The following is a 17,073-nucleotide window of genomic DNA, read 5'->3' on the forward strand; positions in this document are numbered from 1 at the left end:
CACCACAATATCGTGTTACGCTTACAACAATGTGGAAATTTTAGTTCAAAACTATGATATCTAAGATGAGAATCTACTGAACTAAATGATTCACTTCTACAGCCCTTCTGCTTTGGTGTCAACAAATGGAGGAATTTGACTTAACACACAACAGAACTGGACAGATCATAAGAAATGAAATCTAACCAAATAAATCATTTAAAATATGACAATAGTATTTATGTTATTATATTACAGAATGGAGCCATCAACATTCTGATTAATGGAGCTAAATTATGTAACTTGAAATAATTATATTGTTTTCAATGTCCATAAAAATTTGACAATTTTTAATTTGTAGATTTTGTTTATAATCTATAAACATGGCTTCCTCTGTGTGTCTACACATGTACAATATTTCTGAGAATATCTGGAGATAATAGTTGCAGATGATATTTCATATGACAAAAATATGATGAACAATTGGAGTGACAGTGAAAGAAAGAATATATTTTACACCGTTGCTTAAATGTATTATAAACAAATACACTAAAGAAATATCAAGATCTACCCGATATTTTTTTGGAGACTTGTATTCAATGAAACTACATCGAGGAACATTAACATAATCTTAAAGTTCCTGAATATTTTAGATAATTTAACCAAAAAGTTTTTATTTTTTAAGAGTATAAATGTAACCTTGAGAAGAAAGGATTAATCTGGTAAAAATAGACAGTTTTTGGAGATAAAATATCCACAACTGAATGCAACCATGAATAGGTACAATATATTCCATTTTGTATAGGGTTTGTGGTGTACGTACTTTGTTTCTTCTTTGATGTAAGGCACGAGCTGGCCAACAGTCTGTTGTTCTATGAATATTTCCTTCTTTGTGTCTTCAGAAGGCTACAAGTAAGAAATAAGAAAAGTAGAATAAAGAAGTGAGAAAAAAAATTAAACAAGAAACAGCTGAGAAAATAATTTTCATGTAGGCACAACAAGAGTATAAGCAATTCATCTCCCAATGTAAAAATATAAGAATGGAAAGGAACAGACAAGTGATAAGAGAGATAAGGACATGAAAAGGAACACATGATAGGACAGCACTAGACAGGGTAGCAACAGAATAGGAGACACGTGAAAGGAAAAAGACTGTCTCCAAATCCTTACCCAATACCATTCCTTGCTCCCTGTCCTCTTTCTTTTGAGTCTTACTTCCACAATGACTAGCTATTTTCTTTATCCTCTTACATTCACATTCCCCTGTTCCCATCTTTTTACACAAGACTTGAACTGTCGCTTCTTTGTTCTTTTCCATGTTCCTGTATACGTTCCTTCCCAAAATACCTCAACTGTAATATCAAATAATCCCACATTATTCACGTTTTTGTTAGAAAACACCCACAAGAAATGGAGCTGCTTTCTGTGCATTCTTTCCTGTTCTCTAATCCAGTAATCCTACTGTAATTGTGGCCTTGCAGGACATATAAATGCCCTCTCCTTTACAACCCCTAAATAATGTCACATAAACATTACGAGATCAAATAAGGCTTCACCTACTCCAATGCCCTTAATTGTATTTTCTAGCAATATAGCCACCTCTTTAGTCACTGTTTTATCCAGCTGAATTGCACCTATTTTTGTCAGTATTCTCCCATGACCTGCCCCATCAAAAGCTTTAGGTAGGTCAACAGTCCATTTGACCTCCTGAAACTAAAATATATGCAATATCTTGCTTGAATCCTATAAGCTGACGTACAGTAGAATAACATCTCCTAAACCTGAACTACCTTCTTTCGAACCAGTTAGTAATTTCGTAAACGTGTAGAATATAATCATAAAGAATGCTTTCCAAGAGCATGCATGCAACAACAGTCAAGACTTTAATTATTGGCATTATGTTTATTATCTCTTATTTATACAACAACTCTACATTTGTTTAGTATACTGGCTTCACACAAACAGTAATCAATTAAGCACTACAGATATGTGTACTGACTTTAGTATTTTTACAGAAATCTTATCAAACACAGCAGCATTTCTAATTTTAAAGTTTTTTATCTTATTGTCATGGCTTCGCACATGAAACCTAGTGTTTACAGTACATTATGTCTTCTGGTATGTGGCAGAAAAATGCTGCTACTGTCAATGATCTGTTACAGTCTTACACTTCGCTCTGACAATATGAAAGTGACCGAGGTATGTGTGATGCAAGTAGTGCCATTACTTATGCAGCCAGTCCCTGCTACAAATGGTGTGAAAATGTTGCTTATACAGTTGGTTGTTCCATGCATTTCAGAGGTTTGGCAGAGTGATATGCAATAGGAACTTCTGACTAAGTGAGGAAAGTAATGGGAAACTACCTCACTGTTCATTTCCCCAGTATTCCTCTTCAGTAATGCCTAGGCCATCTCTGACAACTATTGGTGGTGCTCCTGATGATCCAGCCAGTCTCCAGACTGAGGACTAAACGTACATACATGTTACTGTCGATGTCTCTTTAATCATAGGCCCATATGGAAACGGGTAAAGCTGTCATCTGTGTCATGTACTGCAGAAGGACATGCCCATAACACTTTTCCTGTGCCTTCTCACTGAAGGGAGCGATGTCCATTTGCTCATGAATGGTGCCTTTTTTACGTGATACAGGAGTGCGATGCCCATCACATACATACATAATAGGTGCAGGCTTGCACACACAATGAAGTCAACACCATTTGTTGGATGTACTTAGGAAGATTAGTTTATACACATCTCTGACATCATAAGATTTCTTGCCTTCCCAAAGCAAGCAAGATACGATCTAATTATAATAACTATTCTTCAATTATAAAATTCACTTAAACGTAACCTATTTACAACAGGTTACGTGATACAATAGAAATTTTGTGAGAGCAATATTCGTAGGGAGATTTATCCCCTACAATGTAAAGATTATGTTATAATAAACCAGCATAATATTTACTAATCAAATAACTACACTACAATAATTTTAAATCGCATTTAAATATGTCCTAATTATAATAGTTCAACTGAAACAACAAATCCAGTTAAAACTATGAACCTTATGAACATATAAGTATTCACTGACTATGTACACAACATTCAGTGTGATGATAGTTCCTTGGTTTATGATAAAGACTAAAAGGTGCAAAGTTTGAATGTAATTAACAGTGGCCAGTAGAATCACTAACGAACATTAATTAAACATGGCAAATTAGGGTTACTTTTGATGATTTTTGCAGTTTCTCTTTCAGCAATCTCCTTTACATCACACCAACACAGAAAGGTCTTATGGCAATGATGATATAGGAAATGGCTACGATTGGTGTAAAAATGTGAAACCATGGAAATGCTGCACTTCAAAGGTGCCTACAGTGAGTTCGAACCAACCATCTCCCAAATGTACACCGACAGCTACATGGCAAGTTGTTCATTACCATGAAAAAACAATTGCCTTAATTCCCCCTAATCCTAACCCTATTGTTAGCAGTAAGTATAAGGAATATCTATGAACAAGGGGGCAAGGGGGGATTGACATATAAAAAATAATCAAAAATAGTGTCCAATCCATACTTTTCGGGGTTGCTTAGATGAACACTGACACCCCGGGATTTTTTAAGTCCAAGTTCAGCCACCTCTAGCGTGGAGGGCGAGGGGAGAGTGACATATAAAAATAATCGAAAATAGTGTCGAATCCATAGTTTTTGGTGTCGCTGAGATGAATAGCGGCAGTCTGGAACTTTAGTATCATGAGACAAACCACATGGGGGTAAGACACCCAGGCATCCTCAGGGACAGGAGGGCGAGGGGACTGAGATATACAAATAATCAAAAGTATTGTCGAATCCATACTTTATGGGGTCACTGTGATGAACAATGACACTCCCAAATCTTTTAAACCAAGTTCAGCCCCATTCGGCGTAGGGGCGAGATAAATAAAATTATCCAAAATAGAGTTGAATCCATAGTTTTCGGGGTTGCTGAGATGAATAGTGACACTCCGGATTTTTAAAATCCAAATTCAGGCCCCCTTCGAGGTGGGGGGTTAGGGGGGTTAAGATATAAAAGTTAATCAAAAACAGTGTGGAATCCTTAGTTTTTGGGGTCAATCAGGTGAATTGTAACATTCTGGATTTTTAATAAGACCAAGTTCATCCCCACCTTTGTGGTGGTATGTTAGGGGCGAGTTAGATATTAAAATAATCAAATATAGTGACAAATCCATAGTTTTCAGGGTCACTGAGATGAATAGTTACACTTCGAATTTTTTACTTCCAAGTTCAGTCCCTCTTTGTGGTGAGGATTGAGGGGTTGAGATATAAAAATTAATCGAAAATAGTGTCGAATCCATATTTTTCGGGGTCACTGGGATGAATAGTGACGCTTCGGATGTTTAAAGTCCAAGTTCAGCCCCCTTCGAGGTGGGGGCGAAGGGAGGGTGATATATAAAAGTAATAAAAAATAGTGTCGTATTGGTAGTTTCCAGGGACACTGAGATAATTAGTTTCAATCTGAATATTTTGTAAGCACAAGTTCAACCCATTTGGGATGGGGGCACGGGGAGAGTGATAAATACAAATAATCGAAAATAGTGTCGAATCCATAATTTTCAGTGTCGCTGATATTAATAATGACACCCCAAAATTTTTATAAGTCCAATGTCATCCCCTTTCGGCATAGAGGGAGACGGGAAAAATCAGAAATTCTTAAAAATGACCGATAAATATACCGGGAGGTACACCTCTACGCCACACATTTAAATCTTGCACCAATAAAAGTACTCCTCTACAGGAGAAACAATGAACTTGAAACTAGACCTACTTTTACTTAGATGTCACCACCTTAATTTTGTGATAGTGAAGTTTCCAGTACTGTATAAAATTCTACGTGTTTTGTTTACCATTCTGCAACAGATGTCACTACAAAACGATGATCATGCACCCTGGTGCGAAGTGAAGGAACTTTAATTGAAGAAATTTTGTATTCATAAGTTTGTTCTTTACTAAATTATGTTCATTCATTCTTGGGTTGGCAATAACGATCTTTTCTTGCCGCCAGTTTTTAACTCAGCCGATCCCTAATTTCTGTAATTAATTTTCGGCCTATCACAGGCTTCTTCTTCGATTTGGTGTGTAACTTCACACTAGCCAATAAAAGAGGGTGTGGCTTGATTAGTCATGAAAATTCTCGAACTTTCCACGAGGATTTATAAACTGAGGATTTCCACGGCTCTTGGCCATTTGATCAACATCTAACTTAGTGTGTGTGTCCGCAGGAGCCTCTTTCTTCAGGTAGCAGGTCTTCAGCAAGAAAATGGCCAGTTAACATCTTATTTCTTGCTACCTCCGCAGTTTAACCCGAGGGATAGGTCCAAAACTTTAACGATGTAACCTACTTTTCTGTAAATGTAATTTTCCGCCGGCTTATGTAAAAATTTCATAATATCTTTAACTTTAAATCGGGGATAGAGAGTGCTGTACCCTCCCGAGCTCCCCTTCACATTGGTTTGAGGTGTACGTTTGTAACTGGTCTTTTCCTTTCCATAATATCTTAACTTATTTTTTTATGAGTCACCTCCATAGTTTGGGAATAGCCCCTGTGTCATCGGCGTAGTGCCCCTTAGGAGTGCAAGTGTTCGCCTCCTTTCATTTTGTGTTCGGGCCATTTATTTAACTGTTATTTGTTTTACACGAAGGCCCTATAGGTTGGGTACGGTTTTAATTTGTAAGCTGGGCCATGGAAGGCCAAGAAGTGTAAGATATTTTTGCTGTTGCCTCGAATAGGCTTGAAAATGAGAGCGGGTCAGCTCTTTTCAAGTGTTGTAAAAGTGCCTCTGGGAGGCTTGACATTGTCATTTTGGGAGCAAGTGCTCTAGTTATTAGGGGATTTCTGCCCTTAAGTAAGGTTATAAGGTTGAGCGTGTAGCTCAGGAGGTGTAAAGTGAGGGCTTGAAGCCCAGGTTCTGTTTATACCACCAATCTTGTCTTTCCTAGACTTTTTTGTTGCTACTGGTATCTGTTACTTTGTTTCTTGTTGTTTTCTTTTTAAAAAGATAAAAATATGACTTTGTTACAGTTTTAAATTAACTTTGATTTGGTAGTTAGACCCATTCATCCCGGCACCTTCTTTCACCTCTGCTGATCCACCAACCTCGGTAATAAGTGGTAGCAGACCGTGGTTGAATGGGTCTCAGTTAAGCCCCTTTTGATGGCTAAACTCGGAATCGATTTGAACTCTAACAATTTTCTCGGTCGCTGGAAATTTTTTTCCTATTTTCTAAATTTGTAAGTTTTTGTCCCCATGTCCGGCCCTCGCGAAGTCCTCCATCCCGGCTACTTGCGCAAGGAGGAATTGATTTATGAATTAGCTATCAGAAATGTTCAATCTGGAGGCACGGTTGCGTCCGATACCACCAAGCTTAAAGAATCCCTTGGACTGGCAATTAGTATCCCAACTTTCGGGGAGAAAGATATTGATGAGTCTCTCTCCACGATCACGGACAACACTACTGAGCTAGCATCTGTAGTTAGATTTTTTGAAGTAAGTGATCCATCGCCCAATCAACTTAAAAGAGTGCAAGCTAGACTGTTCCATTTTTACCATAGAGTTACCGATATGTTGTCTCTTAAGTTAAACGAAGTTCAGGGTGAGGAGGCAAGTAATCTTGTTGAACACCTTTCTAATATGTCCAGTAAAGTTAGTCAACTGTTATCGGGGTCTGCTACCTCCAAGACCGATCAAGCCACTGCTGTAAACATCGTAAGGGAAGAAGACCCGTACAAGAATGTAGAAAGCGGAAAATCGGTAGCTACTCAACAAACTTTAGGAAATGAATCTGAGCGTCGTACATCCATTCCATCACGCTTTTTGAATAATGCCGTCTCTGAAACATCTTCACCCCCTAGGCCGTTGCCTACTATGTCACCTGGGTTCAGTAGTTTGCCTCATCATTTGCTTAGGGGTATTTCTAAGTTTTATATTAATTCCACTAATGATGTCATTGAATTCTTAAGGTTTTTAGTTGAATTCCATGATCACGCTCTGGTGTTTCCCTTTTCCCTTGATGAATTCTTCAAATTATTTACCCTTACTCCATAGGTGTCCTCTCGGATAAAATAGTCATAGCATTTGCTGAACAATCATATATTAAAGACTTCCACGCCCATCTGCTAGCTAATTTCATTCCCGCTCGAGCAGTTTTCATTAATACAAAAGTATTATTACAGAGTACAGCGACTGGATGAAAATCTTGCCGACTTATATCCAAGACATTAAATTCTACACAAGGGTATTTGCTCTTCATTTCCCAGAAGATCAAATTGTGCAGGCTATTGTGGAAGGCATTTCCCCACCCTACAGGTCATACTTGTGTTTTGCGTCGCGCCCGCAAACTTTTGCTGAGTTAGAAGCTATGGCTGTCTCAGCCGAAGGAGTGCGGTATGCCGACACCTTACGTGTCACTACGGAGCCCCCTCCGTCCTCGAGTAATTTTCGGCCTCAACCTCGCCGAACCATCACCACCCGTAAGTGCTATGCGTGCGGCTCTACGGAACATCTCCGCAACAAGTGTCCTTTGATTAAATCCAGTGGGCCAAAGAATGTAGCAGGGTCATCACAAGGGTGTTTCAAGTGTGGCTCATTTAATCACATTGCCCTGAATTGCCCTAATGCCAATAGCAACCCCTCCTGTTCAATTTCTGGTGCAACTTCCACCAATGCAAATAGTCAAAAGTGACTAGTGGCATCGTCTGAGTCGACGTGCTCACCTTCTTCAGGCTCAGCCCCTGTTAAACTCAGCGAAAGCTCAGGGAAAAGTCATGGCTCTTCTAATTTATCATTCGAAGGTCCCAAAGAATGTCTTACGATTGCGGCGGAGACCCACGCACTGGTACCATTTCTCAAAATCGAGTTGAATAATGAACCGCTAACTGCTCTAATAGACTCTGGGAGCGATTGTTCTATTACTTCGGCTGAATGGTACTCTAAATTAAAGTCTGTTTATAAATTTCCTGATTATTGTTCGTCTTCGGTTCAATGTGTTTCGGCCAACACCTCTCCCTTAGAAATTTTGCCAAAATTCGGATTTCAAAATTCACTTGGAAAGTACAATTGTGTGTCGCTAAGCACTTTTCTTGCCCAATTATATTAGGAGCGGATTCCATGTCTCATACCAGTCTAGTGCTCGACATTCAGAGCAAGTCGTGCACCTTCAAGTTTGCTAATAATTGTAAAATTCCCTTGTTAAAATGTAATTCTGTGTCTTGTTCATCTGTTTCGCCTAGCCAGGATGAGATGTTGTTCGAACTTAAACACCTACCTGAGGAGCAGGCTGAGAGTATTTGTAAGTTGTGTCAGTCGTTTCCAGATGTTTTCTCCGATACTCTTGGTGTTACTGACTTTATAGAATATAAGATTGAGGTTACGGATTCGATCCCCGTTAGGTTTCCACCTTATAGGTTATCTCCGCCTAATATGAAGGCTCTGAAGGAGATCATCGATCAAATGCTAAAAGATGGTATAATTCGAACCTCCAAGTCGGCGTATTCATCGCCTATTTTTCTAGTTCCGAAACTCCAAGGTGGCTTCAGGCTTGTGATTGACTAATCGGAAGGTGGTGTTACAGTCTGTGCCTCTTCCCGACCTTCACTCTTGTTTTTAATGGTTTCGGAAAGCTAAGTTCTTCACCATCTTCGACCTGAATCAGGCATTTAATCATATCCCTCTAGCTGAAGAATCAAAACATTGGAACTTGTATGAGTACAACCGCGTGCCTTTCGTGCTGCCCACGGGAGCAGCTGTGCTCACTAGACTGCTAGATAGGGTATTCTCCGACATCAAATTCGAATACTTATACCATTATCTTGATGATATCGTCGTATTTTCTGAGACCATTGAGAAACATCTAGATCATTTGAAAGAGGTCCTTAATCGCCTATTCCTTATGATAATCTGCCTTTGTAAGTATAACCAACAAACATACAGATATTTACAAATATTTTTAAAGTTAATATTATTACCTGCAGGGATGGCGAACCTTTTCCAACTAGTGTGCCATTTTAGGTCTGGGTTATTATTTTCAACTGTCTACTGTGCCACTTGTTATTTTCATTGCAATGGATACAACCCCCTGCCCCACTCACCATCGCCACCACCGACTTCTATCTCTAATTCCAAATTATGTTTCATAATATGTTATTACACATATATATTGCAAAATACCAAATACATGTAATTGCATGTTCCATGGTCGTATTTTGCAAATACCGAAAAAATACATTGTAGCTTTGTTATTTATGTTAGGTTCATAACTTGTCTTCACAACGTTAATTGTAGAAAATAGCTGCTTGCAGGCCTATGATGACCCAAACAAAGTAAGTACGCTGTAGCAAGTTTCTTCATGGCCGAAAACTTTTGTGGGAGACTGTTCCACTGTTCAAGTATTCAGTTCTCCGGCTTCTGGGGAGAGTATTCACCTTCAACAGCACACTCGATTTTCACTAATGCTTCATCACGTTGTACGACCTTTTTCACCCAAACATACTTTCTTAAAATTTAGTCAACTCCATTTCTAAACTCTCAGTATCTAATCACTCAAAAAAAAAAAAAAAAAAAAAAAAAAAAAAGATTCATTTGTGCAATATGAGGTTTTGAAATAAAGTGCGATAGTTTCTCCAAATCTCGAAATTGGGATAATTTCTTGGCAACTATTTGTCTTACAAAATTCACAACAATAAACAGTTACTCACTAAGAATAATTACGCAATGCTGGCAACCAAAAACAAACCAAACTTCACTAATTCACTGATATGGCTGAGCGAATGGCTCGTCGGCTGCATCTGACATTTATTTCACTTGACTTCCGAACCTATCAGTGTTGTAGTGTTGTCATACTGCACGTTCGAATGGAACTAGAATTTAGATTTTCGGTATTTATTTCTTAAACGTGAAACTTTATGACTATACGACGCACGAGATATGTAGTCTATAGTACACAATGTACATACAAATTTTAATATGTGCATGTGGTGTGCCACCGCCACCGTGTTCGCGTGTCACCTAATGACACGCGTGGCATAGGTTCGCCATCCCTGTCCTAAAGTATTTCCTAAACCTAAATTCGAAACAAGGTACACCTAGCTAGCCTACTTAACCTAGAAAACGTAATTTACTGAAGACCAACTGAATTACTTGTTACAAAATTTAAATAAATATCACTACTCCCAATTTCTACCAACAAGCACTAAACACCACTATATAAACAGCACTAAATGAATCAGATATACACAAAATTTAGCTATTCCAATAGGTTATCACTACAATAATGCAAGAGCTCTCTCAACAGCCAACCGTTCTCAAGCGCACACCCCTAGAGGCCTTAGATAAGGGGACAAAACATACATACATACATTATCATTATAGACTGTTATGCCTTTCAGCGTTCAGTCTGCAAGCCTCTGAGAATTTACTAAACGTCGCCACAATCCTCGATTTGCAACTAGTGTTGTGGCCTCATTTAGTTCTATACCTCTTATCTTTAAATCGTTAGAAACAGAGTCTAACCATCGTCGTCTTGGTCTCCCTCTACTTCTCTTACCCTCCATAACAGAGTCCATTATTCTCCTAGGTAACCTATCCTCCTCCATTCGCCTCACATGACCCCACCACCGAAGCCGGTTTATGCGTACAGCTTCATCCATCAAGTTCATTCTTAAATTAGCCTTTATCTCCTCATTCCGAGTTCCCTCCTGCCATTGTTCCCACCTGTTTGTACCAGCAATCATTCTTGCTACTTTCATGTCTGTTACTTCAAACTTATGAATAAGATATCCTGAGTCCACCCAGCTTTCGCTCCCATAAAGCAAAGTTGGTCTGAAAACAGACCGATGTAAAGATAGTTTCGTCTGGGAGCTCACTTCCTTCTTACAGAATACTGCTGATCGCAACTGCGAGCTCACTGCATTAGCTTTACTACACCTTGATTCAATCTCACTTACTATATTACCGTCCTGGGAAAACACACAACCTAAATACTTGAAATTATCGACCTGTTCTAGCTTTGTATTACCAATCTGACATTCAATTCTGTTGGATTTCTTACCTACTGACATCAATTTAGTCTTCGAGAGGCTAATTTTCATACCATACTCATTGCACCTATTTTCAAGTTCCAAGATGTTAGACTGCAGGCTTTCGGCACAGTCTGCCATTAAGACCAAGTCGTCAGCATAGGCCAGGCTGCTTACTACATTTCCACCTAACTGAATCCCTCCCTGCCATTTTATACCTTTCAGCATATGATCCATGTAAACTACAAACAGCAAAGGTGAAAGATTACAGCCTTGTCTAACTCCTGTAAGTACCCTGAACCAAGAACTCATTCTACCATCAATTCTCACTGAAGCCCAATTGTCAACATAAATGCCTTTGATTGATTTTAATAATCTACCTTTAATTCCATAGTCCCCCAGTATAGCGAACATCTTTTCCCTCGGTACCCTGTCATATGCTTTCTCTAGATCTACGAAACATAAACACAACTGCCTATTCCTCTCGTAGCATTTTTCAATTACCTGGCGCATACTGAAAATCTGATCCTGACAGCCTCTCTGTGGTCTGAAACCACACTGGTTTTCATCCAACTTCCTCTCAACGACTGATCGCACCCTCCCTTCCGAGATGCCTGTGAATACTTTGCCTGGTATACTAATCAATGAGATACCTCGATAGTTGTTGCAATCCTTCCTGTTCCCTTGCTTATAGATAGGTGCAATTACTGCTTTTGTCCAATCTGAAGGTACCTTACCAACACTCCACGCTAATTTGACTACTCTATGAAACCATTTCATCCCTGCCTTCCCACTATACTTCACCATTTCAGGTCTAATTTCATCTATTCCTGCTGCCTTATGACAATGAAGTTTATTTACTATCCTTTCCACTTCCTCAAGCATAATTTCACCAACATCATTTTCCTCCTCCCCATGAGCTTGACTGTTTGACTTTTACATTGAGAAGATGTTCAAAATATTCCCTCCACCTCTCCAGTGATTCCCTGGGATCTATTAAGAGTTCACCTGAATTACTCAAAACACTGTTCATTTCCTTTTTCCCTCCCTTCCTAAGATTCTTTATTACTGTCCAGAAAGGTTTCCCTGCTGCTTGACCTAGCCTTTCCAGGTTATTACCAAAATCTTCCCATGACTTCTTTTTGGATTCAACAACTATTTGTTTTGCTCTGTTTCTTTCATCTACGTACAAATCCCTGTCTGCCTCGGCCCTTGTTTGGAGCCATTTCTGATAAGCCTTCTTTTTACGTTTACAGGCTGCTCTCACTTCATCATTCCACCAAGATGTTCGCCTTTTCCCATCTTTACCCACACTTGTTCCTAGCCATTCCCTTGCTGTTTCTACTACAGCATCCCTGTATGCCACCCATTCACTTTCTATATCCTGAACCTGCTTACTGTCTACTGTTCGAAACTTCTCACTAATCATATCCATGTACTTCTGTCTAATTTCCTCGTCCTGGAGATTTTCTACCCTTATTCGTTTGCAGACAGATTTCACTTTCTCTACCCTAGGCCTAGAGATACTTAGTTCACTACAGATCAGATAATGGTCTGTATCATCGAAAAATCCCCGAAAAACTCGTACATTCCTAAAATATTTCCTGAATTCGAAGTCTGTTAAGATATAGTCTATTATGGATCTGGTACCCCTAGCCTCCCATGTGTAGCGGTGAATAGCCTTATGCTTGAAGAATGTATTTGTAACAGCTAAACCCATACTAGCATAGAAGTCCAGCAAACGCTTCCCATTCCCATTAGCTTCCATATCTTCCCCACATTTACCAATCACCCTTTCGTATCCTTCAGTTCTATTCCCAACTCTCGCATTGAAATCGCCCATTAGCACTATTCTATCCTTGCTGTTGACCCTGACCACGATGTCACTCAATGCTTCATAAAACTTGTCAACTTCATCCTCATCTTCTACCCCCTTACCGACTATCAGCAGTAGAAGTTAAACATACACAAGAAAATAAAGTCAATAGACACAAATCATTAATGTTAAACACTTACCGTGACATAGGTTTACCCAACAGTTACCCAGAGACCATGAACCTAAAATTACCCTTGGTATGGCAATAAGTTGTTTCAACACTATCAAAGAAAACAAGAAAACAAGGTACATAATATTTTATTTAATAAATAAAAGGGTAAAAGTAGACATAATCAGTATAAAGTGAATGAATGAATGAATGAATGAATGAATGAATGAATGAATGAATGAATAAATGAACGCCCTCGAAAAGGAACTATAATCTACATAAAATGCAAAGGTGATGCAAGAAATATTAAATGTTCGGCCGAACGAAAAGAAAATAATATACTTTCAATATTTCTTAAAAACCTCCCAGAAATTGGGGACTTAGTAACCTGTTTACACTTCAGCAGAGACCATTTCTTTACTTAAATCATTCTCTTAATGGTTTCAAACAATTTGATTTTCTTTCATTATTATAATTATTATTAATTTGAACAGTACCAGCTACAATCCCGAGATTCCACCAGAATTCCGTACGTGTCTCACTGCCAGAAAAGGTAATAAATCATACCACCCCGGCAGAGTATAGGATAAAACAATTCCCAAAGAAAAATAAGAAGGGAAAAAGAGAAGGAAAAGGCAAGTAAACCAAGTTAATACGCCACCAGGATGTAGAGTCAGCCCTAGGCATAAATTTAGAAAACGACGTAAGGACAGAAACCCACCCATGAGAATAAGAATAATAATCAAATAGTAGCAGAGATCAACCCAACTGGTTACTATGGAAACGTAAACATCCCATGCGTCCATAGCAACCACCAAAATCAAACAAGAGCAACAATGGAACAAATACAGGAGGGAAAGAAAGCCCCAAAAACATAATTAAAAGGAAGGCTAGGAGAATAAATAAAATTAACCAGAATTAGAATGTGGCAGAAAAACATTTCACTGAAATTCAGGTGAAACCTCTCGTGCTCCATAGTTTATAAACAGCGTAGTTACTTTTCCAATTACACATAACTTTCCGAAAACGTTAGATAGATATAAACCAATTTGCTTTTTCAAATTAGAAGAAATATGAAATCATAATTCTTTTTTGGAAGTAACCTTCTTAAATTTCACTACCCACGCCTTTCAGAAACAGTTAGGCGATATTATCAAAATACAATAGGGAACCCGAATTAAAGAATGCCCTAACTAAAATCAAAGAAGGTGAGGATGGACGCTTTTAGAAGTTTCACACACCAGGAATCTTGAGACACACCGTTTGTACACCACCTTCAATAGAATCCAGAGGCCAAAGGAATAGAATTTATGAAGAGACTTACATGTTGGTTGAAGCTGCAGAAACACGTTACTTACGTAGAGGTTCAAGTACTTTACACATCATAAGAAAACTAAATAGCTCAGAGGACGTTCAATTGAAAAGTGTTTGAGAAGAGTTTTGAGGGCAAGCCCTCATACAAATGCCATCTATCCAGGCTTCATGTCGCATTTAGAAACCAAATGCCGGAGCGGAGTAATCACACGTCCTTCCTCCATCATACTCAAGGCAAGACTCCTGGCGGACCACACCGATAATGAGCATGGCCCCACAGAACGGAAAGCGAAAGTCATAGACTCGCCCACCAACTTAGGGCACGTAATTTTACCAGACCAAGATTAAGGATTGCAAGAGAAAACATTACAGCAATATAATCCCATGGTGACAATGACGAAGATGGTCTCAATTAAATAAAGTGGGCAAGGCCACGTAGAAGGTATTTGTAGAATACAAGACTGAAATAATTCTGAATGACACATCTTAAAAAAAACACAAATGCAGTGTTCGAAATACGGTTGGGAAGAGCTAATACTCGCCACCAATGTCACAATCTGCACCCTCACATGGTGAATACACGGACACAATTCTTGTCCTAATTCCTCCCACTGACAAATCTACCCACATCATTCGCTCACTTACGTGCCTAACAGAAACTATGTTGCGTGCAATGGTATTCCTGATAAAGAGCCCTACCCCAGACTCTGCCCTTCCCTTTCTAACACCCGTCAAGTACACTTTATAATCTCCTATCTCTTCCTCCTTATCTCCCCTTACCCGAATATCACTTACTCCTAGCACATCCAGATGCATCCTCTTTGCTGACTCAGCAAGTTCTACCTTCTTTCTTCCATAAGCCCCATTAATATTGATAGCTCCCCATCGAATTCCATTTCGTTCGCCAAGTTGTTTCCAAGGAGTCCCTCGCCTGTCAAATGGGAGTGGGACTCCATTACTTCCATAGGTCCGAGGCTTGCTTAAAGTGTTCTGAGCTCGGTAAATTCATGAAGCAGGATGCTGCCCTACTTGCACATAGTCCAAGTGAGGATCTCTCCTCTAACGGGTTATGGACCACCGGTGAATTGTGTAGTCCTAGCCGCCTGAGCACAAGGAGGGCCACGACTCAGAATATGTCCGAGATGCCCACTCCCATTCGATAGCAACTGGTATCCCGACTCTCAGGACCACTTACTAGGCCACTCAGCCGTTGCCCATGGTTCACGAACTAGGACGTGACTACAGTAACCCACAAACATGAACCATAATTATGACTAAAAATAACTGACATTAGAATTGAATCCATCGTTTCGGAACTATGGGAGCATTTTCAAACAAACTTGGTCACTTATGACTTATTATCAGGAGACAAACTGCATGGAGGTATGACAACCCTAGCACACCTACGAGGGAGTGAGATGTAGAAATAATCAAAAATAGTGTTGAATCCATTCTTTTCAGGGTCGCTGAGATGAACTGTGACACTCTGAATGCTGTATAAGATAAAGTTCAGTCCTAATCGGCAGGCAGGTGAGAACTTGCAAAGAAAAGAAATTGTCCAAAGTGTTTAAGGACGTATATGTGTTTGTTCTCTCAATGAAACTTGGTATACACATGACTTACTATATAGAAAACATTACAGTGGGGGTCGGATACACCTAGCCTCCGCTGCTGTTGGGAAATGAGAGGGACGTGCAAAAATAAGGAAAATGAAAGATATTAATGTCAAAATCCATTATTTATATGTCGCTGATACAAACTGTGACGCTCCACGTTCAGCCTCCATTGAGGGACGAGCTGAGAAGCGCTTAAAAGTAAATAGTATAAAATGACCGAGATTAATGTTTACTCAATAATTAAATAATCTATAACTTGAAATCAGATACATCTAAATAACTCTAAAACTACATAATAGGTCGGAAAATCAACATCTCAAAAAGAATTCCATAAGCATCACTTCACACTTAACTGATAATACAAATATTAAAGAAAAACATTCCAATACTATCTGGGCAACGCCGGGTACTACAGCTAGTTTACATGTAAATTTGGACATAGTTTTCATACAAATGACCAAAATTTTAGGATACATGGGATTACTTGAAAAAATTAACAATAAAAGAGAACCGCAATGCACAGCAGGCTTTCCTCCCTTGAAGTAAAGGTGGGCTGCCTACCTACACTCTTTGGTTCTAGGATCTAGGCTTCTCCGTATGTCGATCATCCAATATCTCTTTAAGAGCTTTATCAAGCACATCGGCATGTAATTATGATAGATTATGCTTCCATGTTTATGCTTTTATTCTTGCAGCACTGTCCAAACAAGCACCCCACTTAGAAAAACTGCCAAAGACATGATTCTTGACCTGATCAACCTAATGCAAGTTGATCCTGAAAGATATTCAGTTGTTGTAAAACACTCAAAAGCAATTTACTTCAGCTAACATTTGCTGACAATGTGAACGTACAGTACCACAGGAAATAACAATCAAATTCTCCTAATGAAATGAAATGTCGTATGACTTTTAGTGCCAGGTAATCCCAGGACGGGTTTGGCTTGCCAGGTGCAGGTCTTTTTATTTGACCCATGTAGGCAACCTGCACGTCATGATGAGGATAAAATGATGATGAGGACAACAAATATACCAAGCCCACTTGCCAGGGAAACTAACCAATGATGGATAAAATTCCCGACCCTGCCGGGAATCGAACCCGGGACCCCTGCA

At 39.1% G+C, this 17,073-nt stretch overlaps 1 protein-coding gene across 4 annotated transcripts in view; it reads right to left on the reverse strand.

The window, feature by feature from the left end:
* Positions 1-17,073, reverse strand: part of LOC136875111 (zinc finger protein 501) — a 106,486-nt gene that overhangs the window by 40,743 nt on the left and 48,670 nt on the right. For all 4 annotated transcript variants that reach the window (XM_067148841.2, XM_067148840.2, XM_068227994.1 and 1 more), the window contains one exon: positions 803-885. In XM_067148841.2, the coding sequence (XP_067004942.2) occupies positions 803-885 (83 nt within the window). The remainder of the gene's footprint in view (positions 1-802; positions 886-17,073) is intronic.

Source organism: Anabrus simplex, chromosome 5 (assembly GCF_040414725.1).
Source record: "Anabrus simplex isolate iqAnaSimp1 chromosome 5, ASM4041472v1, whole genome shotgun sequence".
Taxonomy (NCBI): Eukaryota; Metazoa; Arthropoda; class Insecta; order Orthoptera; family Tettigoniidae; genus Anabrus; species Anabrus simplex.